Raw genomic sequence first — 23,802 nt, 5'->3', positions numbered from 1 at the left:
AAATAAGGCGCCCCGAGGCCACGCCCCTCGCTCCTTCGCGGAGTCTGCGCGGCGCAGAGCCGGGGCCGACAGCATCTCCATTTGTGCGTCCACCCGCCCGCCCGCCAGGCCAGCAATCGGTCCGTCCGGCCGCGCTGGTGACGTCTAGGCGGACCCCGAGCTCAGGTGGCAGAGCCTCTACCGGTGAGGGGGAGGGGCCTGAAGTGTCCCTTGTAGCCCTTCTTTCGGGCTTCGACCCTCGGTCTCTGTCTGGTCCGGGTTCGGATCCTGTGGGTCCGGTCCCCTGCGGGTCCAGCGTGGGAAGGGGGAGGGGAAGCGAGGAGCTTGGGGACCGGGCTGGGAGGGGGCATGGGAAGGGATCTGGGCTTGAGAAGCCAAGAGGTGGTGGTGAGGGTGACTGGGATTGTATGGCTGTAATGATTGTCAGTGTGTGGTTGTATAACTGTCATTTTGTGTCTGCATAGCTGTGATTGTGTGGCTTCTGAAGTGTGTGTGGTGTGTGTGTGACTGTCTCCTGCGGCTGTCATTGTGTGCTCTCATCGTGGCTATCACTGATGGTGTGTGTGTGGCTTTGTTGTGATGGCTGTCACTGTGATTGTGAGTCCGTGTGGTTGTGTGTATGTGACTGTCATTGTGTGTTCCTTTTAATGGAGTGGGGGGCATTTTTGCATTCTAATGTGTGGCTGTGATCGTGCATCTTTCTTGTGTGGCTGTGGCTCTGTGTGAGTCTGTCATGGTCCATGTATGTGCCCTGGTGTGGCCATGTGGCTGTGGCTGTGGATAGCACGGTATCTCCCATGACAGTCGACGTGGATGAGAAGTGTTCATGTGTGTGGTTGTCACTGAATTCCATGTAACTGGGGGTGTGACACTGACCGGTTCAGTGACCCCCCATTGTGTATGGTGACTCTCTTTTTGATGTTGCTCCTAAGTGTGTTGGCAACCCTGAGCCCACATCCCTGAGGGGCGAGTGCTCACGTGGGGCTGTGAGGGGCTGTGAGGCGTGTGGAGCCTCCTGTTGTGTCCCTGTGCCTGTGCTGGGGGGGAGTTGTTTGATCTGTGTGGGTGTCCGTGACAGGCTGTGTGCACATTGTGCCGTGTGCGTGTGTGGAGTGTGTGCATGAGTATGCAGTTATGTGTGTGGTGGGTTGTGGTGGGTGTTGGGCACCTGTCTGAATGAGTGGGCCTGTCTTGTTCACCACAAGGCTGGCACTCAGTACAGTGCCTGGAACGCAGCAGGCACTTGGTCCATGTTGGTGAGATGGGCGAATGCTGGGCCATGGTGTGTGGGGGTGCGGGGTGGGATGGAGGCTGTAGCTGAGTTGTGTACTCTGGGGGTGCGATGTGGTTGATTATGTCACTGGGAGGGTGAGGGGGCTGTGGCCAGAGAGACATCTGGGACCTCTAGCAACCTTCATCCCACATGTTACACTGAAGAGCAAGCCTTGTGGATGGAGCACTGGACCCAGAGTGCCTCCCCTCACCTGCCTGCGCCTCAGTTTCCACATCTGTGCAATGGGGGTGACCATCACTGCCCTGCTGGCTGCCAGGAACGGCTGTGAGTCCACGGACGTGGCAGCCACCTGTGGGAAGTCATAGGGCTCTTTCACAGGTGAGGCCTGCCTGGGAGAATGGGTCAAGCAGGTGTGACCCTGTTAGTGCTTCACTGCTCGGGGTAGTGGGAGCATGTGGTGGGAGATGGCGCCCTAATGATACAGGGAGGTAATGAGCTGGAAGAAAGTAGAGAGGGAGAGGCAACTGGGAGAGAAGTAGGGCCTGGCCATCAGCCACGAACCACAGGGACATGGGAGACGGGGCTCAGGAGAAGGGTCTGGCAGGAGTGAGGGACATGGAGCATGGGGTCCCCTGTAAAGCATGTGGGGAAAGAGGATGGGGTTCCCTAAAAACTGGTGGGTGTGAGAACCCTTCTAAATGGATCCTTCTCCATCGTGGAGGTATCCCTGTTAAGTTGGAGAATTCTCTTCTAAAGGCCAGGGGGTGGGGAGGTGTCCTGCTTAGTGAGGAGAGTCCCTCCTCAAAGGTATGGGGTCAGAATCTCCTATGTAGGTTATAGGGAGTGAGGACCACTAGAGGATCTCTGGGGTTCCCCTGCCAGCTGGCTGAGCTGAGCAGGTTATCAGAGGAGGCTAGTGTCTCCAATGGCAGGAGCAGGGCTGAGCCCTGGATATGCAGAGGCATGGCCAGGGGGCTCCAGGGCCTGTGACCTGAGCGTCCCCCTAGGCCCCACCCTGGCCACCCCATTTCCTCCCACCTCCACAGGCCCAGGCCTTCACCATGGCGGGAGGGAGACCTCAGCTCAAGAGGAGTTTCTCCATCATTCCCTGCTTTGTCTTCGTGGAGGTGAGGCGTCCAGTACCTCCTTCCTTCCCTCCGTGGGGAGGGGTTGTACCTGTCTTTCTGTCCCATCTCCTTGTCCCTCATCCTGGCCAGGTCCCTACCTGGCCCTGATTTTCCATCTACCTGGTTCCAGGCGGGGGACGGGAGTGGGGGCAGGGGGGGGGGGTGTTGAGAATACTATTCCCTTTCTCTTGAGAAGTGTTTATGGGCTTGGACTCAGAAGTAGCACTTCCAGGGTTCCAATCGCACTCTTCACATCCTTACTTTTGGACTCTGGGCATCTCGCATATCCTCCTGAGCCTCAATTTCCTCTTCTGTCAAATGGGCATATTTAGAAGGTAAAATGCATTCACTGACAGAAGAGTTATACCTGTGGTAGTTGCTAGTCCTACCCGTAGTACTAATTCTTCCCTGGTGATCTGTCTGTCACTCCCCACCCAGTCTCTGTATCTCTCTGGTCAGATTTTAGCCGTGTCCTCACTCTCTCTCCCAAATCCCATTCCCTCTTTTCTTCTCTCTCTAGTCTACTGTTCTAGTCCCTTCTCTTTTTCTTCTTTGCCTTCTCTCTTTCTCTTTCTCCTTCTCTTCCCTCTTCTCTCCTCTCCCCTCCATTTCTGACTTCTCTCTCTTTCTTTCTGTTTCCATCTCCATCTCTTTTCTCTGTCTCCCAAACCCTGACACTTCTCTGGCCCCATTCCCCACCTCTCTCTCTTTCACTCTTTCCATCTCCCTCATCTTGGTCACTCTCTGTCTCTCTCCCCCTTTTCTCGCTCTGTGTGTGTGTGTGTGTGTGTGTGTGTGTCTCCATGTCCCCAGTTCAGGCCTCACCTTCTCTCTTTTTCTCTCTGTCTCTCTCCGTCTCTCTCTCCGCTCTGGCTGGGTGGCAGTCTGTGCTGCTGGGCGTGGTGGTCCTGCTTGCGTACCGCCTGGAGTTCACGGACACCTTCCCTGTGCACACCCAGGGCTTCTTCTGCTATGACAGTACTTATGCCAAGCCCTACCCGGGGCCCGAGGCTGCCAGCCGGGCACCTCCTGCACTTATCTATGCTCTGGTCACCGCTGGGCCCACCCTCACGGTGAGACTGGGGGGGTAGCCTTGGTAGACTGTGGGAGGCCCTCCCAGGAGGCAGGAGGGTCAGGGGGAGGTGGCTTGGGCTGGGCTTGAAGGCCAGGAAGACCCTGTTTTGGTCTCACCCACAGATCTTGCTGGGGGAGCTGGCTCGTGCCTTTTTCCCCGCACCACCCTCAGCCGTCCCCATCATCGGGGAGAGCACCATCGTGTCTGGGGCCTGCTGCCGCTTCAGCCCCCCCCTGAGGAGGCTGGTCCGCTTCCTGGGTGAGTGACAGGGCCAGGGCCCAACCAGGCAAAGGGATATGGGCCAGGCTCAGCCATCATCAGGATTCCAGCGGGAAAGGGGCCTAGAACTGTCATGATGGTCAGAGGCAAAAGGCACTTGGGCCCAGGCCAGACATGATGGAGGTTTTAGGGACATGGATGGGGCCTAAGCCAATGGCGGCAACTGTAAGAGGGGGCCCCAAATTGCCACAGGGAGATTCTCAGTCAGAAAAGGGGGACACCATGGGGCCCCAGGGAGATGAGATCTCAGCTGTGCTGTAAATGTAGTCCCAGCCACAGTGGGTGGTTGTGGGGAGAGAGGCGGCATAGCTCGTCCATGACGGTGGTCCCCGTGGCAGAGGGCCGGGGGTTCAGCTCTGGCTCATTAAAGTGAGCAACTCGGTCACAGCGAGTCCAGGGCAGATATAAAGAGGCCCAGAAATGCCATCAGGAGGCTTCCAGGGGTCCCAGGCATGGGCCCAATGCTGATGTAATGCTGTTGAGGAAACCCAGGTCTAATGGGGTCCCAGGGGAGGCCCCCTGCTGCCATAGCGATAGTCCCAGAGGGACAGAGGCAGGAGGCCCGGAGTGCCATCGTGGTGGCCGGCTCTAATGGGGTATGCTATTAAGGGGATTAAATGGTGGTCACAGGAACAAGGAGCTAGGGGCCCAGATGAGTCCCAAGGAGGCTCACAGGGGAGCCTTAACAGTGCGGCATCAGGACCCTAACATTGAACCCTTTCCCACCCCATCCCCAGGGGTCTACTCCTTTGGCCTCTTCACCACGACCATCTTCGCCAACGCGGGGCAGGTGGTGACTGGCAACCCCACGCCGCACTTCCTGTCCGTGTGCCGCCCCAACTACACGGCCCTGGGCTGCCAGCCGCCCTCGCCGGACCGGCCAGGGCCCGACCGCTTTGTCACCGACCTGGGTGCCTGCGCTGGCAGCCCCAACCTGGTGGCCGCTGCACGCCGCGCGTTCCCCTGCAAGGATGCCGCCCTTTGCGCCTATGCCGTCACCTACACAGCGGTGAGCCCCGAAATGGGAGCTCGGCAGTGGAGGGCGGGGGGCGCCCAGCGGGCAGGGCCACCTGGGTTGGATCCTCTAATTCTCACCCAGGGGAAGCCACGCCCTGGCCCTGTTACCCCGCCCATAAGGCAGGGTCTACCCCGTGGAAGCTCTGACTGCTCCCCTTGGGCCCTAGTCTCGCCCCAATCTGCTGTTGTTGACTGGCTGCCTTTTGGTGCCTGGCCCTGCCTCCTGACCCGGTAATGCCACACCCGCTGGAAGCTGTTGGCTCCGCCCCGAGGGAGCAGGACACTGTGCCTGGAGCCCAGCCATGTCCCCAGGGTGCGGCAGGTCCTGGATATTGGCTGGGAGACCGGGCCTTCACCCCCTGGGGCCCTCGGTCCCTCCCCCTTTATTGCCTTGGTCTCTGCTAGGACTTGCTGACGCTCCCTTGCTTTTCCCTGGTCACACCCCATGTTGCTTTGACTCCTTTTCCTGGAGTTTGGGTCTCAGCTTCGACTCCGGTCAGTGATCCTCTGGCGTTTGGGGATTCCACCTCCTGGAGCTCCTGGACCTGCCCCTTAGGTCCTGATTCCGCGCTCTGGTTCTGTAGCCACGCCCTCGCCCAGCAAGGGCCTGTCTCCACCTGAGACTGGTCCGGGGAGACCCTGCCCCTGAGAGCGCGCCATCGCTCTTTGGTGGTCTGGCCACGCCCCACCCCAGCAAGGGCCCCCTGGGGTGCACGCCTCCCCCCCCTGCGCTCCTGTCTTCTGGCTCCTCCCTGCAGCCCCTGACCACCTCCCCCAGCCCCAGTGGGATTCTGGCCGTGCCCCCAGCCCCAAACGCAGCGGCCACTTGGGTTTGGCAGCCGCATTACCGGTGTCCCCTGACCGGTCGGGTTACCTTTCCGCAGATGTACGTCACACTGGTGTTCCGCGTAAAGGGCTCCCGCCTGGTCAAACCCTCGCTCTGCCTGGCCCTGCTGTGCCCCGCCTTCTTGGTGGGCGTGGTCCGCGTGGCGGAGTACCGCAACCACTGGTCAGACGTGCTGGCCGGCTTCCTGACCGGAGCGGCCATCGCCACCTTTCTGGTGAGCCCCCTGGGCACCCATTCTGGTATGGGAGACCCTCCATCGGCTCCTTGACCCGAAAGGGAGGGCTGCATGATTGTGAAGGGGATGGACTTGGAGGCCTGGGACCTGATCTTTGACCTCACCTTGCCGGGATGTGCATCTGTGAAATGGGATGGCAGGACCTGGATCAGGATGATGTGAGTGAGGTACTTGTTTTGAGTGCAAAATTTGAAGGGTGTTAAAACACTCAGTGATTCAGATAAATCAAATTTTAATGAAATATTTTTTAAAATAAAAAAATTAGTGCAAAAACGAAACGGAGCCTTACTTGCCTCCTCCTAGTCCCAGCCCTGTGGAGTTAATTATAATAGGTAGCAGCCTCTTAGTAAGGTGGCAAAGAACATAGTAAGCACCATAAAAATGTTAGCTGTCTTTGAAAACCTGACCCTCAGTTTCCTTATCTGAAAAACGGGGATGGCATTTACACCACTTTTAACTTATTAGCCTCAATACGCCTCTGTCCCAGGTCACCTGTGTCGTGCACAACTTCCAGAGCCGGCCACCCTCCGGCCGAAGGCTCTCCCCCTGGGAGAGCCTGGGCCAAGCCCCCACCATGGACAGTCCCCTCGAAAAGTTAAGTGTGGCCCAGGTAAGGGGGGCCGGGGACTGCTCCCGGCTGGAGAGGGTGGTGAGTGGAAGGGGGACCAAGGGTGCAAGGAGTCAGGCAACAGATCGGGGAGGGGGGTCCTCAGGGCCATGGGGATGTGGGGGGACGACTCATCTCTGTGAACATAAGACCTGGGGGGGACAGTCCCACAGAATAGAAGGGTGAGACCCTCTCTCCCTGCCAAGGGGACATGGTTAATCCTGATAACCTGGTTGTCTTTTCCACTGGGCTCTCTGCCCAATGAGGCCCTCATGCTGTGGCCCGCGGGGCTCAGGGGACCGCTAGCCCATCCCTCTGCCTCTTTGTCTCAGGAACCCGAGGCCTGCAGGCCGCATTCGACACCGGCACGGCTCACCCCATCCAGTGAGTGTCCGGGGGAACGGGGGGATAAATGAGGGGACTTCCAGATGGTGGTGACTGCCACAGAGGTCTTACCTCCTCCCAAGCTTTCTAACTCCATGACCTCTGACCCCCAGAGCCGCAGAACTGCGCCCGCCGTGGCCACCTGATCCCAAGCTGCGCGTCCTCCAGGGCTCCAGCCATGTGTTCATCACCCCGTGTGCCCCGCCCTCGATTGAGATCTGAGCCAACGCCCCTGCCTCTGCCCCTGCCCCTGCCAGCACCAACCCCCAGCCAGGGCCCCTCACCCTCCTCTCCTGGGCCTGGGGGGCCAGGAGGGGGCGGTGGACGTGGCCGGAAGCTGTTGTTGCCCACACCCCTGCTGCGGGACCTGTACACCCTTAGTGGACTCTATCCCTCCCCCTTCCATCGGGACAACTTCAGCCCTTACCTGTTTGCTAGCCGTGACCACCTGCTGTGAGGCCCAATCACTCACCCAGAATCTGCCAGTCCTCATTTCTTCCCTGCCACACGTGTGCGTGCGTGCGCCGTGTGAGTGCCAAAGCCCCCGGTCCCCAAACCAGCCAGGTCCAGACAGCAGAGGATGGCTGGAAGGACATTTGGGGGGCCCCCCTGCCTCTCTTGCCCTCTGGGACATCCAAGTGGGCATAACTGGGAGGTGGGCCCTTGCCCCCTAGGATTGCCCTTTTGAGGGCCAAATCCTGACCCCATTGGCTATTGCCAGCCAATGGGAGCCTCCAGTTATTTGAATTGTAACCAAAAGGAGTTTACTCCAGCCAATGGGAGCCTCCTCCTCACTTAGAATCCTCAGGCAAGAGGGCAACTCCAGCCAGTGTTCAGCAAATGAACCACCAATAGGAGCCCTTGTTTTCCAGAATTTCTAGGGTGGGTATGATTCCAGCCAATGGGGGACCGCCCATGTCTAAGTATGTGCAACATTGAGGAGGGAGATGGGACCATCCTTTGTAACTGGGTTCTCTCTCCTCAGGATCAGAATCCAACCCGAGGGTGGGGGCAGGTTCCCCCATGGCAGGGTCCTCGATTCACCCCTTCCCCGTTCAGACCCTCCACCATGTGCACCCTCCCGCCCAGACCCTCCTAACTCCCTACTTATGCAGGGCTTGTCCAGTTCAAAAGTTTTGTGGTTCAGGGTGCTGTCTCCCTTTGCCTGTGCCCAGGTCACCCCAAACCCTTCTGTTATTAGGGCTGTGGGAAAGGGCCTTTATTTTCCTTGGAACCCACTGTTCCCTGTTTTTCACACTGCCCCCATGCCTCAGCCTCATGAGGATGTGCCATCATGGGGGCATGGGTGGAGCAGAGAGGGCTCCCCATCCAGGAGGGCAGCCAAAGGCAGTGGGCAGAGGAGACACTGACTCCCTTTCCTGCCCCTCCCTCATCTTTAATAAAGACCTGTTTGTAACAGAAGTTTGGCCACATGCCTTCCTTCCCTGAGTATTGGAGTGTGGAGGACTTTTATTGTGGGTCTAGGTGTCAGTGAGGCTGGGTGTGGGTGTATTGTTAGTGTTTCTGAGGGCAATTGTGGAAAGACAGTGTGGGGCTGTGGGCCAGCAACTTGGGTTTAAATCTTGGCTCAGTGCTTCTTGGCCTCAGGAAAGTTAATTAACCTCTCTGTGCCCTTGTGTCTTCGTGTGAAATGCAGACCCGCAAACCCACAGTGAGGGGCCTCACATGCCTGTCTTCCCCGGGCAGCTGGCCTGTTTGTGTTTTGTTTTTACCATGGCCAGGGTATAGAAGGCACAGGAAATAGGGTGAGTGGATTCAGGGTCCTGATAGTGAAAGGGGATGCTGAGGACAGTAGGAACCTCAAAGCCAAACCCCTGGATGCACGGATGAAAGCAGGAGTTCTGATTGTGAGGTTGTGCTGAAGACCCAATGGAGACCAGGAAGTGTAGGAGGGGCAGGGAAACACACACACACACACACACACACACACACACACACACCGGCTCTGCAGGGCTTCAGACAGGCCATTCAGGGCATGGAGTCATCCAGGGACTAGGAAAAGGGAAGCTGCTTTCCCCTAACTCATCCTTTCATTCATTCATCAAACACTAGGGAGCACCTACTGCATGCCAAGTACTGTGTGATTAGACACAGGGGCTGTCACCGTTGACAGAACAGACACGAATTTCTGCCCTCATGGGGCTCACATTCTCAGACTTAAGAGACAATAAACAAGATGTATAAGCTATATACAGAACTACAATTGCAAATTTCAAAAATATCTGAAAACCAAAAAAAAATTTTTTTTCTTAATTCATCTGTGGCAAAAACCTGACCTGAACTGACATGAGGTTACTATAGCTTTCATTTATTTAACTTGGTGTGAATATTCTTATGTTTCATTGATGATAAAGTGTTTGATTTTGAGATGTTATCCCAGACTCCACCGGGGGTGTTATGCAACACACAGTATTTACACCAGAGTTATTTTCAAAAATCTGAAAAATTCTGAATTCCAAACTCTAGGACCACAGACTTAGGTCAGGGAGTGAGGCCTCTGATATGTTAGATATTAACAAGTGATCAGGAGAAAACTCAAACTAGGGAAGACAATAGGACAACTGTGGGATGGAGACACCGTTTGCAATTTCAAGTGGGTGGTCAGGAAACTTCTTTCTGAGGAGATGATGCTGGAGACGAGGTGCGAAGGAGAGGGGCGAGGGGTCCATTAACATACCAGGGCTGGTGGGAGGAGCACTCCAGGCAGAGGGAAGAGCAAGCACAAAGGCCCTGAGGTTGGAGGGTGCCCGTTACGTTCAGGGAACAATGTGGAGACCTGTGTGGCTGGAGCGGAATAAGTGAGGGGGAGGGGGTGGGCCTGTTGGGGACCACAGGGAATGAGATGGGAGCATGAAAGGGCTGAAATCAGAGGAGGTACAGAACCATGGACACCCCTGCTTCTCCGACCAGAGCTCCGGTCTCCAGGGCTCACACCTGTTGTTGCACAGCTGCCTTCACGCAGGACAGGAAGGAAGCAAGTTTTCAGCACGGTGGACAGCACCCCTACCAACCCAGTTGGTGCTGTCCACGGTTCTGATGTTGAGCACAACACAAGAAAGGTTAAAATGGGGCTGCAGGATACAAAGAAGTGTCTGGGCCGGCCAGAGAGGGTGGTGGCAGTAGCCTGAGCCTTGCCCACGTCCCCATCCCATGATGGATAGTCTTAGGTAAAGAACCCATACTGAGATGTACCCGCTTATTGAAGAGCTTTCTCGACGTCCTCCCGTGGGTCTCACAGCATCTCAAACTCAGCTCAACAAAAGGCAGAGCTGTGGTTTGGAATGTAAATGAGATCATATCCCTCCCCTGCCCAAACCCTCTTGTGGATCCCCATGGCACTCGATGTGAAAGCCAAAGTTCTTCCGATGCCTCAGAGCCTTTGCAGGTGCAGGTGCCTCCACCTGGAATGTCCTCTCCCCTTCCCCCCCATATTTGCATGATTCACCCCATTACCTCTTTCAAGCCTTTTCTCTACTGTCAACTTCTCATTGAGATCTTCCCCTACCACTCTATTGAGAACTGCAAAAACAGCCAAATAATCGGTCCTCCAAACTTTCCTTCCCTATGCAAACTTTTTTTGCATGAATTTAACATCTGCTCGTAGACTATTTAAATTCCTCAGCCTCCCTCACAAGGGATGTCAGCTCAGACAAAGATTTTGTCAACTGTTCACTACTGAGTTCCCAGTGCCCAAAACAGGGTCTGGCACACAGCAGGTGCTCAATAAATAGTTGTTACATAAATTAACTTGAGGGTGTTGATAAGTGAGGGAGAAACACAGACTGTCCACGTCCTCATCCCCTCACCCATCAGTCCTCCAGGTAGCTCCTCTATGTTAATTGTTCGTCTGTCAGAACAGGAAGATGGGATTCTAAGCAGTGAGAGAAAGAAGTACTGTGTGCATGAGAGGTATGCCAAACGTCTGCATCTCTACCAATGTACTCAGCCTACATTTATGAGCACCTACTGTGTGCTGACTGCTCACTAGTAGCTCTTCTAGATCCCCAGCAGTGAACAAAAAGAAAGACCCTACCTTGGTGGAGCTGAGCTTCTAGTGGGGAGAGAGGCAATAAAATAAGTACGTAATATTGGAAGTTATATGTTATTTGAAGATATATAAAGACGGATACGCAGTTAAAAAGTGAAGCATGGCCTGGCTAGTGTGGCTCAGTGCTTGAGCGGCAACCCATGAACCAAGAGGTCACTGGTTCGATTCCTGCTCAGGGCACATGCCTGGGTTGCGGGCTTGATCCCCAGTAGAGGGCATGCAGGAGGCAGCCAATCAATGATTCTCTCTCATCACTGATGTTTCTATCTCTCTCTCCCTCTCCCTTCTTCTCTCTCTAAAAAAATCAATAAAAACATATTTTAAAAAGAAAAACAATGAAGTGTGTGCAATCTTTCCCTGGTCATGGAAAGCCTGAGTGATATTTGAGCAGAGACCTGAATGGAGTAGAAAAATGAGTCACCGGGCTATCTGGAAGCTGGCTGCTCTAGGCAGGGGAACAGCAAATGCAAAAGACCTGAGGTGGGCTGTGTTCAGCATGCTTCCATGTATGCAGCTGTGTGATACAGTCGTCACTACTGGGTGCTTGTGCATTTGTAGTGTTGCAAAGTGAGGTGAATCATGGTTTGTTGTTGGGAGGGGCTGAGGTGGTGCTTTCGACAAGGCAGTGTAACAGTGTACCTCATCTCTGTGTGTGTATAGACAGAGCTGCAGGTACATCAGCTAAAAGGAAACGTGTCTGTGTGTGTGGTGGCAATGGTATGGTTGTATCAGTGTGTTCTGGTGTGTGTGCAAGGGAAGGGTGTGGGAGTGTGAAGGTAGGAGAGAGTGTGGATAGGATGCTTTGTGTCAGGATAGGGTAGGTCTGTGAGCATGTGGATGATGGGGATTCTGGAAGTGGAACATATGCAGAGATGCCATGGTGTGTGTTGGGGAGGTTTGGGGGTACCCGACTGTGTGAGTGGGTATATTGGGGGATGCTGTGGAACTGTGTTCTGGTCCCAGAGGGAGAGAGAAAGCCCCGGAAATCTCAGTTCCGCCCTACCCCTGGGTCTCCTGGCAACGGCACTACTTTGAAGTTACCAGGAGACAGAGTTGCTAGGGCAACAGGGCTGTGAGTGGCAGCTCTGGGGCAAAGTCTGGGTGAGGAGTCCCAGCCTGCGATCACTTGATCACTCACCTTGTTCCTCCTTCTCTCCCAGTTTCTCGTCAATCCTACCTTCCTTTTTTCATTCATTTATTTAACGAGCACACAGGGTGGGGCAAGAGTAGGTTTACAGTTGTCCGTATGGGAAATAATACAATAATTAATAAATGATAATACAAGTATAAACTGTCTCCTGTACTCACAAATGTAAGCCTACTTTTGCCCCATCCTATATACTGAGAATCTGCAATAAGCGAGTCACTGTTCTGGGCGCTGGAGTTACCGAGTGAACAAAGCTGCCTGCCCCCTACCCCCCTGCCTCTAGCAGGACCCAGGATCCCCCAGGCCGATGGGGAAGCAGTTGGAACTCCTCGCAGACCCTCGGGGACAGAGTCTGCGGTTTTGCACACAAATGTCCCTGAGTGTGCAGCCCCTGACAGACACTGGTGCCAGTACTCAGACCCAGAAAAAGAAGTACACAGCCTCTCCATCTCTCTGCTTCTCAACTGTCATCGGGTGACATCAGCAAAACCACAGACACATGCCCATAGCAATATTCCTCTGCGACACCATGGGTTCCATTTTACAGGTGAGCAAACAGACTAGGAGACCAGTGTGTCACCGATTCCGTAGGGTCTGCTCCCTTCAACTCTCAACCTTACATCTGTCTCTTTCGCTGATGGGCTCACAATAATAGTATTCGTGCTGCTCTCCTCAGCAGACTCAACCAAGGGAAGGGCCTTTCCCCCGCTCAAATGCCCCTAATTCCTCCCTCAACTAGGTTAATCATCCCTTCACCAGTGCTGGAGCTAGCAAAGGCGGCTCTAACCTTGATGGACAGATCCATAGACCAATGGGGAAGCGAAGTGCCCTGTAACCAAAGAGACCTCGGACTGGGCGGGACTAAGGGCAGGAAGGGGCCGCCGATTGGACAGAGAGGCACTTGTGGATGGCGGAGACGCTGAAGCGGGTGCTAAGCCCCGGTAGGGCGGCCGGGCCCCGGGAGGATATGGCCGCGGAGGTTGGGCCACCTTTGCTGTTGCTCGGCGGTCCAGGGTCCGGAAAGACAGCGCTGCTATTCGCGGCGGCCCTGGAGGCGGCAGGGGAGGGCCGAGGCCCCGTGCTCTTCCTGACGCGGAGGCCTCTGCAAAGCCTACCCCGCCGGACGCCGGCGGCGCTCGACCCCCTGCGGCTACAGGTACCAGGGAGACGGGACTTGAGACGGGCCAGCCAGTGGCAAGGCGGATCGAGGATTGAGTGACAACTAGACAGACCAATGAAGGGGACAAAGGAAGGACGAGCCAGAACGGCGGTTCTAGGGCGGAGTCACGAATGAGTCGGGGGCGGAGGGGGGAGGGACTTGTGAGGTTTGTTAAAATTGAGTGAGGGACTGTCCAATGAGGAGGCGGAGTTAGCGAAAGGCGGGGCCCAAAGGGTGGGATCAGGGCTGGTTAGGAGCGGGACTAACCCTGGTTGTTGTTAGGACACGAGTTGGTTCCCGGGAAGCCAGAGGCAAGGCTGGGGGTGGGTTTTGCGCAGAAAGATTGACCTCGAGATTTGGCAGGAAGACAATACCTTGCATTGAGGGCGTACGATCTCTTTTCACTGTGAGCTTGCCACTATCGCTCAAAAAAAAAAAAAAAAAAAAAAAAGATACACCCTGTTCTGAACTAATACCGAATGGTAACGAGTGATAAATAATTTTTTAAAAAGGCGGGGGGGGGGGGGCAATAGAAGAATATATTCGACCACTCTAAGCTGCGTCACTTTGGAATCAGCTGTCTTGGGAGTGGAGGGCCTCCTCCAGGAAAGGGTGCAGGGAAGCAGGCTGTGGAAGCGGAGCCTGGTGCTGTGCTGAATCTGGCCCTTGCCTTGTTTCCTTCCTCTAGAAGATCCGTTTCCAGTACCCGCCCTCAACCCATGACCTTCTTCAGCTCCTGTGCTCTGCCCATGAGGCCCGGGGGCCAGCCCCCTTCCTTCTGCTGCTTGATGGTCTGGAGGAGTACCTCGCTGAAGACCCGGAGCCCCAGGAAGCTGCCTACCTGGCTGCCCTGCTTCTGGACACAGCTGCCCACTTCAGCCACCAGGTTGGGCCTGGCCGAGGCTGCGGGCTCCTTGTGGCCCTGCAGACCCAGGAGGAAGGAGACAGTGGTGATCCCCTGCAGCTGTCGCTTCTCCAGAGGTATTTCCCTGCCCAGTGCTGGCTGCAGCCAGTGGCACCAGGCTCAGGACAGCGCTGCTTCAGAGCCTGCCTGGAGCCCGGCGGGCTGGGACCCAGGGCAGAGTGGCATGTGGCTTTCCAACCTGATGGAGAGATGACCGTCACCCCATGGCCTACCCAGGCCGGTGACCCCAGCTCAAACCAGGGTCCAAGCTCTGGAGGCCAGCCTTAAGCTTTGGTGTGTGACCACCTCTCTCTGCCTGTTTCACGGACACGTACAGATTTAAAAACCTAAAGAATGTAAAGTGCCTTTTCTCTTTTCAAAATAGCATTATCGTGGATGTATTGTACCCTGTCAACATATTGTTTAGTTTTGCTGTTTTTAACTTTATAAAAAGAGTTTTTTTAGAAATACAGTCTTTGAGACTTCTTCTCCCCCTCAACATTGTTGCTATGAATTGGCCACATTTTTAGTCCATTTCTTTTTTTTTTTTTTTAATTTTCACCCGATGATATTTTTCCCATTGATTTTCAGAGAGTGGGAGGGAGGGAGGGGGAGAGAGGGAGGAAGAGAGAAACATCTGTGTGAGAGAAACATATCGATTGGTCGCCTCCTACATGCACCCTGACCAGGGCCAGCCAGGGATTGAACCTGTAACCCAGGTACGTGCCCTTGATCAGAATCAAACTCGGGACTCCCTCAGTGGGCGGATTAACACTCTAACCACTGAACACACCGGCCAGGGCTTTAGTTAATTTCTTTTTCCCTACTGTATATAATTCCAATGTATCGATCAGATTGACTTATTCACTGCTATGAGCATTCTTGCACACAGGTCCTGGTGTATGTGTGAGGGTTTTTAGGCTCTATACCTAGAAATTGAATTGCTGCAGCAGAAGGTATGCATATGTCCAGCTTTCGTAAGTTATGCCAAACTTTTAAAAAATGGTTAAACTTGCCCTGGCCAGTGAGGCCCAGCTGGCTAGAGTATTTTCCTGTGCACCAAAGGGTCACAGTCAGGTTCAATTCTAGGTCAGGACAAATATCCAGGTTGTGGGTTTGATCCCTGGTCAGGGTGGGTACAGGAGGCAACTGATCAATGTTTCTCTCTCACATCAATGTAGCTCTTTCCCACTCCCCTCCTCTCTAAAATCGATGAAAAACATATCCTCGGGTGAGGATTAAAAATAATAATAATAATAATAATAAGTGTTTAAACTTGAACTCCCATTGAGCCCACTTCATAACATTTGTTGTCATCAGAATGCTTCCTTAGAATGGGGCCTGATATAGAATAAAGCCCTGTGAATTAATGTTGTTACTGTTACTGGTAGAGACAAGCTAGAGGCCCATTAAACAGCTTTCCTCTCTGTGGGTGCACAGCTAAATTACATTTTCCAGCCATCCATGGCTCTAGCTGAGGTCACGTGACCATTTCTGGCCACTGGAGCCCACTTCTAGGCTAGATCCTTAAAATGGCCCACAGAATCCTTTCTCTCCCTTTACTTGCTGGCTGGTTGGATGCTGAGGATCTATCTAAACACCCCAGGGTGACCCTGGATGGTGAAGCTAGAGATCAGAAGAGTCTCAGCTTCTGACTCATCCCAGGGATGGCTGCCCACCTGTTTGAATTGAAGTATGAGAGAAACTGTGTTAAGCCACTCAGATTTAGAAGTTGTTTGTTATGGCAGCTAGTGTAACTTACAGTGGTTAGTTCATTTTATTATGATTATTATTCAGACTTCCAAGTCCTGAATTTCAGACGGAGCTCACAGCCTTTTATACTGTTCCCCCTATAGCCCAAGCCATAAGAGCAGCAATATATCTATCTATATCTACATATCTATACATATATTTATAGATATAGATATATAAAACAAAAAAATACACCTGTACATTTAGAAATACTGCAAGGCTGTGCCTTCCTGAGGATGGATTAGGCTCAGAGCCAGGTCAGAAATGCCCCTGGTCCTGAGAGAGGCCTCACCAACCCTGCCAGATAGGCCTTGGCCCTAGACTAGCACTGAGGTCGTGCTGGGTCCCCCAGCATCTGAGGCCCAGAGTCCTAGGAGCAGGCCACATAGCTGGGAGGTGAAGGCTCGGGGGCTGGGACAAGGTTATTCTCATAAGGGTTGGAATAGGGGCCATTGGATGAGTCCCCCTTGACGCCCTGGGAGCCCCCTGAGCTGTAGTCAGTTGAGATGCCAGAGTCCGACACCACGAGGTACAGGTACTTTAGGTGGGGTGGGGTGGGGGGCAGCTCAGGGGGCAATGCCCTTGGGCGCAAGAGCTGGGAGCTGGGGTCCAGGATGGTGTACTCAAAGCTGGCCGGCGAGGCCCCCTCTGGTTTCAGGGCCAAAACCGATGAGCAGGAGGATGCTTCTGAGCCTTCATCCATAGCTGCTATGTCCAAACTGCCCCCAGACTGTGGGGGGTCCTCGCTGGGCGGGCTCCTGGGCAGCAGCCACTTGTCCAGCACCAGGTAGGTGTCCTGGGCATGCTCACGGCCCACTGGCTCCAGCAGGGGCCCCTCATCATCTGTCCCTGGCTCCACTGCTTGTGTCACCCCCCAGCAGCGTTCAGAAAGGACTTCCAGTGGGGTAGGTGGGTCCTCTGCGAAGGGGGTACAGGGGCTCCACCACAGACAGCCGTCATTCTGATACAGCCACAGCTGGGGAAGCAGTACCAGCCAGCTCAGAAACCTGGAGTTTGGCCACAGGAGCAGGGACGCCACAGGCGCTGAGGGGACAACCAGACCACCTACCTGGAAGTTACCCTTGTGGGTGGTGAAAAGGCCCTCAAATTCACTCTCGGGGCTTGGGATGCCAGGCCAGATCTTCTGCTTCAGAGCCCTGGTGAGACCAAAAGAAACAAGTACATGGGCATGTGTCGTTGAACACACCTATATCCCCTCCGTATCCAGTCGCAGGGGCACAGACACTCCTCGCTCCTGGTGATCCTGATGAAGGCAGAGGAGAGCACAGGGGTGGGGAGCAGGGGCTTTGGCTGAAGCATCTAGAGACAGGCAGACAGGAAGGCAACTGAAACAGAGTTTTGAAGGATGTGTAGGAGTTCAATACACAGTGCCCCATGCCCCTCTAAACCTGGCCCAGGCTTGCCTGGAGGTCCATCGTGTCACCGCTCTCACTCCTCCCCCTGGTTCCCCAATGCATTCAATCTCCTCCCTACAGCCCTGCAGGCAACCCTGCCTACTGTCACCCCTATTACTTCATTCCCCTCATCACCCACCACTCCCTCCTCACTCACTCCGTTCTAGCCATAGAGCTCTTGAAGGTGCTTCATTGTGCCAAGCTCATTCCCACCTCAGGGCCTTTGCACAAATGTTTCTTCTCCCTGCTTTTCATGGCTGCTTCCTTCCAACCTTCAGATTTCTACTCTAAGGTCACCTCCCAGAGGTCTTCCCTATCCATGCTGTCATGTCCCCATATCCCATTTCTGTGATATCACTCATCATAACTTATAATCAAATATCTGTTGGTTCCCTTGTTTGTTGTCTGACTCAACTATGAGATCCACCGGGTCAGGGACATGTCTGGCTTGGTCTCCACTCCTCTTCCCTGTGCCTAATACATAGTTGACACTCAGTATGTATTTTCTAACCAAATAAATGAACAGAGCCTTAAAAGACAACGAGGAGATTGCCAAGCAGACAAGGCAGGACTCGCATGTGCCAGAGCTTGGTGGTGTGAAACCACATGGTATGTGCTTAGAATTACAACAGCCCTCAGAGGAATGGTCATATCATAAAGCGTCTGGAGAGCTTAACGGAAGAGAAGAAACACAGGGCTTACCTCTTTCCCTTAAGCCCATCTCGTTGACTTTACAAAAGTAAAGGAATTTGCAAAGGAATCTAAAAGGGGAAAACCAGATGGCTGTCCCCCAGCATATTTTAACTAAAAGTCCGAGCCTGGTCTGGCTTGCATCCCAGCCCTGCCACTGACTCCTTACCGTTGACCTCGGGCAGGTGCCTGCCTCTCTGAGCCTAGGTTTCCACAAGGAAAGGGGGGACCTCGTGGGGAGGGGCCTGGATCAGGTGCCCGAACGGGGTGCTCACCGGCGGTGGGAGAGGAGGGCGAACACGACCAGCAGCAGCAGGATGAGCACGAGGATGAGGGAGAGCGTCAGGATGAGCGGGTCCAGGTCTGGAGAGCCAGGAATAGGTCAGGGCAGTGGGTTGGCCCCAAGCTCAGCCCCAACCCCCCTACACCCCTACCTGGGGCCTCACCACTAGCTGTCAGCAGCGACGCAGGCTCCGACCAAGCGCTCCAGAAGCCGTCGAAGCTCGGCTCCGCCATACGCGCGCGCACCGTGAAGGTGTACCGCGTTCCGCGCCGCAGGTTGCTCAGCACGCACTCGGTGCGGCCGTCCAGGATCTCCACCTGGCCGCGCGAACGGACACAGGCAGGTGGGGCGGACCAATCAGAGGAAGGAAGGACGGCGCCCGAGGAGCAATGAGAGTAGGAGGCGGGGCTCCAGGAGGGCTCGGGGCCAATCAGGATGGGGGCCGGTAAACAGGGGCCCAGAGCATGGAGGGGGCGGGCCCTGAAAGTGATCTAGGGTTTGGGACAGGGTTTAGGTGGGCTGGGGAGGCCTGGAGAAAGGGGTCTTGTGGGTGGGCGTGGAGCTGTCTGGGGCCCCAGGGCCATGAGATGTCGGGCGTCAGGGGCGGACCTGGAGGGGCGAGGCCGTGGTGACCGTCTGGGCGGGACTTAGAGGGGCTGGACCGTTGGGAGAGCTGGGGGTGGGCAGTAGGGGCGAGTCTCACTTTCTGCGCGCTCCCTGCGGCGCCGCCTGCGGAGATGTTCACCTCGTAGCGGATGAGGCTCGCCATGGGGGCCCCAGGAGGCGGGAGCCAGCGTAGTACCACGTGGCCGCCCTCGTCCGCCCGCCGCGCTTCTAGCTCCGCTGGGGGGTCCAGGAGCACTGCCGAGAAGGGCGGCTCCAGTGGGCGGAGACAGAGGCCTCCCTCCCTCCACTCGCCCATTGCCGGCGAACTTACCCACTTCGTTGATCTGGATGACCCGGCGGTAGCGTGGAGCACCGGACGAGGCCGCTGTGACGCGCAGCTCTAAGGGCACGAAGCTCGACGTGTCGGCCGTGGGCAGCGAGCACCAGAAGCGCACCGCTCCGCGCGCCGCGGGCGCCTGGTGCAGGCGGCACGGCTTCCACGGCTCACCCCTGAGCGAGGCGGGACCCGGGAGGGAAGGGAGCAAGTTGGGGGGTGTTGACCGGGCCGGGTTTATTCTGGTCACTACCACGAGGGGGCGTCCCAGACCCAGGTACGCGACACCTTGGACCTGGTGAGAGGCCGCTGTCCCAGCCCTGAGGTTTGGAGCCGCGCTCCACCGGTGATCACCGGAGTGTTCCAGCCCCGGCCACTAGGGGAGGTGTCCGTGCTGATACCCCGGGCTTCCCACCGGCAGGGGAGGTGCCAGCCCCGCCCGCCCCGCCACCCTTGGAGGCGTTCCGCCTGCCCGTCGGACTTACTCGAGCTGGTAGGAGAAGCTGTAGTTGTCGGGGCTGATCCCCGCGCTTGCCGCCTCCTCCCAGAAACACACCAAGTCTTCCAACCGCTCGGTGAAGCACAGGAGCTCTTTGTGCCCGTGGGCCACCAGCAGGGCCGCTGGGGGGGGGGGGGAGGGGTGTTGGGGGCAAGGGGAAGGGTCAGGCGAGCCGAGCCCAGTTTTCGGACCACAGCGCCCTCCCCCTCTTTCCCGTCGCCTGTGCGGACCGATAAGACAAAAGCCCCACCCAGCTCTCCACCCCAGCAGGGCCCTGGAGGGGGACGCAGAGGTGGTGCCTCCCGAACTCCCGGGCCCAGGATACTTGCCTTATTGTTGCCCCCACACATACCCATCCATCCCGCCACCCGCTGAACTGAGCGCAGCGTTCAAGGCCTCGGTCTCCCGCAGCCCACCCGCCGCCCCGGCCCAGGACCAGCCAGCCGGTGGGTGGGTACGGAGGAGGCGGGGCCCCCTATCGGACCCGGCAGGCTCCCGGCCTCCCGATAGCGCCAACCGTGCCCCCCGCCCCCTCCCTCAACCCAGCGTCGCAGGGGATCTGGTGCCCGCACGCAAGCCGTGTTTACAGTCGCCTGCGGCCCGGCCCCTGTGCCTCGGACCCGGGTTTTCCTCCCTCCCTCGCCGGAGGTCCGCTAGGTCCTCTCCCCCCAGGGACTCCAGACCGCGGAGCCCAGACCCATTAGGATGGAGCATGTCCCAGCTCCCTGAAAAGATAAAACAGGAGCCTTGCGTTTCTCTCCAGCGGTGCCCCCGAGAACCCAGCCCGGGGACTCAGACCCCGCAGGTCCCCGCAGAACCGCCCTGGGGCTTCAGACACCAGCTCGGTCCTCAGGACCGAGGCTGACAGTTCCGGCCCCTGCATTGCCCTCCAGGACCGTGTCGGGGCCCGTCCACAGCTCCATCCTTCCTTACCTTTGCTTTCAAACTTGGGGCCCGGGGAGTTAGGAGGGGGAGCCAAGGCGGCTCCAGTGAGCAGGAGCCAGAGGGAGCCGACTCCAGGCCAGAGGGGCGCCCCGAGGTGATCCATGTTGCAGCCCCCGCCGCGGGGGGCCCAGAGCTCCTTCTCCAAACTTCCTCCACCTCTGGCACAGTCCACAGCTGGGTCAGCAGTTGCCTCCACCGGACACAGCTGACCAGGCCCTTCCCGGCCAGACGCCTCCAAGTGGCAGCTTCCCCGAGGGGGCGGGACCAGCAGGCAGCCTGGACTGAGATAAGGGGAGGCGGCAGCCCCGCCAGGCCCCGCGGGAGGAGGCAGGGGCCCCCTCGCCCCGCTGCCGCTTGGGGGCAGGGGCGGGAACCCCTCGGGGTTTCTGTATCGGAAACACTTTCTTGCTGTGTGACCTTGGGCAGGTGCCGACCTTATCTGAGCGTCAGCATTTTCATCTGTAAGAATTGGCTTGGCGTATAGCAAACATTCCAAAACTGCAAGCTATTGATATTATCGCGTGAATTAACACATCCCGGTCTGGGTAGGAGTAAGTAATAAAATCGTCATAATGACTCGCTCTTGAGTGTTTGCACAATGCGAGGCAGTGCCGCCAGACAGTATGTATGAAATGACTCTGTACTGGTCAAATGGCGTATATTCTGGAGTGTGAGGTTTTGTGATTTTGCTTTTTGTAAAAAATGTACTGTTTACATCTGTATATTTGGCATTTTATAAGGAGTGTGCAGTTCTTTTAATAATGTGGCAAGTAATTCTAGAACAAACCATAAAAGCTATTTGCTTGGGCTGAGCTTAAACGGGGGTAAACACCCCACAAAGGCACATGCCTGGGGAGGGGTGATACCTACCTGATTGCTCCTGCCAGCCCCAGATTAGCCCATTAAACGCTCCCTTCCCCGGAGCACGGTGATTGGTTCAGGGCAGGCACGTGATCCAAATGCAATCGCTGAGCTCCCATCCTAGGACTTGACCGGGCCTTACTGGGAAAGGGGGTGCGGCTTTTTATTGGGCAACAAGGTGGTCAGATGGAGTAGCCAGGAACACCTTTGCCTGGAGGGAAGAAGTGGGCAGATGGTGAAGATAACATGGGCATTTGCACCAGCTGTTCCCTCTGCCTTGAAGGTTCTTCCTCTAAATATCAGGGATCACTCCTTCACTTTATCCAGGCCTCTGCCCACATGTCACCTTCTCAATGAAGTCCTCTCTGATCACCCTATTTAAAACAGCAGCCCTATCATCCCACACTCCCCATTGCCCTTAAGTGGCTTATTATTATTATTACTAGAGTCCCGGTGAACAAAATTCATGCATGGGTAGGGTCCCTAGGCCTGGCAGGTGATCAGGAACGATCGGGCCCTTCCTTCAGGCTGTCCCAGGGCCTTCTTTCATTCCGTGCTGCCCCTGGTGGTCAGTGCATGTCATAGCAAGCAATCAAACTCCTGGTCTCCTGGTCGAACTCCTGAGGGAACACTTTGCATATTAGCCTTTTATATATATGCTAGTGGCCCGGTGCACAAAATTCATGCATGGGGTGGGGTGTCCCTCAGCCCGGCCTGCACCCTCTCACAATCTGGGACTGCTGGCTCCTAACTGCTCACCTGCCTGCCTGCCTGATTGCCCCTAACCATTCTTCCTGCCAGCCTTCTCACCCCCAACTGCCCCCCCTTGCTGGCCTGATCGCCCCCAACTGCCCCCCCACTGACTTGATTGCCCCCAACGGTCCCCCCGGCCCCCCCACCAGCCTGCTCACCCCCCAACTGCCCTCCCCACTGGCCTGCTCACCCCAACTGCCCCCCCCACGCCAGCCTGATTGCCCCCAACGGTCCCCCACCAGCCCCCCCTACCAGCCTGCTCACCCCCAACTGCCCCCCCACCAGCCTGCTCGCCCCCAACTGCCCTCCCCTCCTGGCCTGATTGCCCCTAACTGCCTCGGCCTCACCACCATGGCTTTGTCTGGAAGGTCTCCTGGAAGGTCTCCCAGTCTAATTAGCACATTACCCTTTTATTAGTGTAGATTTTGCATCCTCTGTGGGTAATATCATCTAATGTGTAGGATGTTTTGTTATTGATTCACTGCCCTCAGTAGTCTGTTTTGTTCATTTTTGTGTTCCCAGCACATAGAACAAAGACTGGTACACAGAAGCTCAAGAAATATTTGTTGGGGGAGGGGCGGAATATTTGTGAAGCAAAGATTAGAGAAAAGCCCCACTAAGAGATGTAAAGATACAGATCTTGTTAGTTATGGGGTAGAGCTATGCCTGAGTACCCTGCACTTTTATTTTTTAATGTTTTTATTGATTTTAGAGAGAAAGGGCCAGAGGGAGATAGGGAGGGAGGGAGGGAGGGAGGAACATCAATGTGGTGATCAGTTGCCTCCCATACACACCTGGACTGCAGGACCAAGCCTGCAACCTGGGCATGTGCTCTGACCTGGGATCGAACTGGCACCCTTTTGGTGCAAGGGAAGACACTCAACCAACTGAGCCACACCGGCCAGGGCTACCTGTGCACTTTCAAAAAACAAAGTGATTCAGAGAATCTCTTCCTCAGGAAATTGGATTTGGACTGTGTGTGTAAGAAAGACAGAAACTGTAAACTGTGATTCTGAGAGGCTAACCAGCCAGTTGCTAAGTGCACATGTTCTAGCACATCGCACCCCAGCCTTGCCACCTACCCTGTCACCTTGGATAGTTTAACCCTCCCTAGTCCCAGTTGTTCATGTATACAATGGGTGAAATAATAGTGCCTACTCCACAGTGTTATTATGAGGATTAAATGAGATAGATTATTAGAACAGAGCCTGGTACATAGTAAGCACTCCATAAGAATAACAATTATTTTATTTTTATTGAGATAAAATGGACATATTACATTATATAGCAACTAGAGGCCAAGTGCATGAAATTCATGCACAGGTAGAATCCCTAGGCCTGGCTGGCAATCAGGGCTAATCAGGGCCTTCCTTCCGGCTGCCAGCTGGGGCCTTCCTTCATTCTGCGCTTCCCCCTGGTGGTCAGTGCACGTCATAGCGAGCAAACTCCCGGTCTCCCTGTCAAACTCCCGTGGGGACACTTTGCATGTTAGCCTTTTATATATATAGATTATTATTTGCTTAAGCTAGTTCAAGATATTGTTATTTACACCCAATTAGTACTAAGGTCTTAATACTCAT

At 55.4% G+C, this 23,802-nt stretch overlaps 3 protein-coding genes across 6 annotated transcripts; 2 read left to right on the top strand and 1 right to left on the bottom strand.

The window, feature by feature from the left end:
• The first annotated feature begins 39 nt into the window (after positions 1-39).
• Positions 40-8,227, top strand: PLPPR2 (phospholipid phosphatase related 2). Of its 4 annotated transcripts, none has more exons than XR_013996110.1 (11): positions 40-183; positions 1,438-1,612; positions 2,281-2,361; positions 3,246-3,434; positions 3,559-3,694; positions 4,453-4,724; positions 5,617-5,793; positions 6,302-6,408; positions 6,754-6,805; positions 6,919-7,525; positions 7,579-8,227. XR_013996110.1 is itself a non-coding variant. In XM_081093392.1 (10 exons), the coding sequence occupies exons 3-10, from the start codon at positions 2,296-2,298 to the stop codon at positions 6,949-6,951; spliced, it is 1,032 nt and encodes a 343-aa protein (XP_080949518.1). In that variant the 5' UTR covers positions 40-183; positions 1,438-1,612; positions 2,281-2,295; the 3' UTR covers positions 6,952-8,227. The 4 variants fall into 4 exon arrangements, 2 of the variants coding, with proteins under 2 accessions (XP_080949518.1, XP_080949517.1); XR_013996111.1 differs by having other exon boundaries at positions 6,302-6,424; XM_081093392.1 differs by having other exon boundaries at positions 6,919-8,227.
• A 4,699-nt stretch (positions 8,228-12,926) lies between these two features.
• Positions 12,927-14,549, top strand: SWSAP1 (SWIM-type zinc finger 7 associated protein 1). The gene is made up of 2 exons (XM_081093393.1): positions 12,927-13,177; positions 13,869-14,549. The coding sequence occupies exons 1-2, from the start codon at positions 12,929-12,931 to the stop codon at positions 14,370-14,372; spliced, it is 753 nt and encodes a 250-aa protein (XP_080949519.1). The 5' UTR covers positions 12,927-12,928; the 3' UTR covers positions 14,373-14,549.
• A 1,296-nt stretch (positions 14,550-15,845) lies between these two features.
• Positions 15,846-20,711, bottom strand: EPOR (erythropoietin receptor; the record flags this gene model as incomplete). Its single annotated transcript, XM_081093390.1, has 7 exons — positions 15,846-16,993; positions 18,217-18,304; positions 18,388-18,541; positions 18,928-19,085; positions 19,162-19,340; positions 19,650-19,785; positions 20,597-20,711. 7 exons carry the CDS (start codon positions 20,709-20,711, stop codon positions 16,207-16,209), a joined length of 1,617 nt encoding a protein of 538 aa, XP_080949516.1. The 3' UTR covers positions 15,846-16,206.
• Between the last annotated feature and the right edge of the window lie 3,091 nt (positions 20,712-23,802).

Source organism: Myotis nattereri (assembly GCF_964212035.1).
Source record: "Myotis nattereri genome assembly, chromosome: 5".
Taxonomy (NCBI): domain Eukaryota; kingdom Metazoa; phylum Chordata; class Mammalia; order Chiroptera; family Vespertilionidae; genus Myotis; species Myotis nattereri.
Note: the sequence above shows the minus strand (reverse complement) of the source record. Positions and strands in the feature narration are given on the sequence as shown.

Excerpts from the sequence above, each read along its gene's own strand:
- SWSAP1 (XM_081093393.1), top strand. The coding sequence starts at position 12,929 with ATGGCGGAGACGCTGAAGCGGGTGCTAAGCCCCGGTAGGGCGGCCGGG. Across the intron at positions 13,178-13,868 it reads TCGACCCCCTGCGGCTACAG|AAGATCCGTTTCCAGTACCC; the intron begins GTACCAGGGAGA and ends TCCTTCCTCTAG.
- PLPPR2 (XM_081093391.1), top strand. The coding sequence starts at position 2,296 with ATGGCGGGAGGGAGACCTCAGCTCAAGAGGAGTTTCTCCATCATTCCC. Across the intron at positions 2,362-3,245 it reads CCTGCTTTGTCTTCGTGGAG|TCTGTGCTGCTGGGCGTGGT; the intron begins GTGAGGCGTCCA and ends GCTGGGTGGCAG. Across the intron at positions 6,425-6,753 it reads AAAAGTTAAGTGTGGCCCAG|GAACCCGAGGCCTGCAGGCC; the intron begins GTAAGGGGGGCC and ends TCTTTGTCTCAG.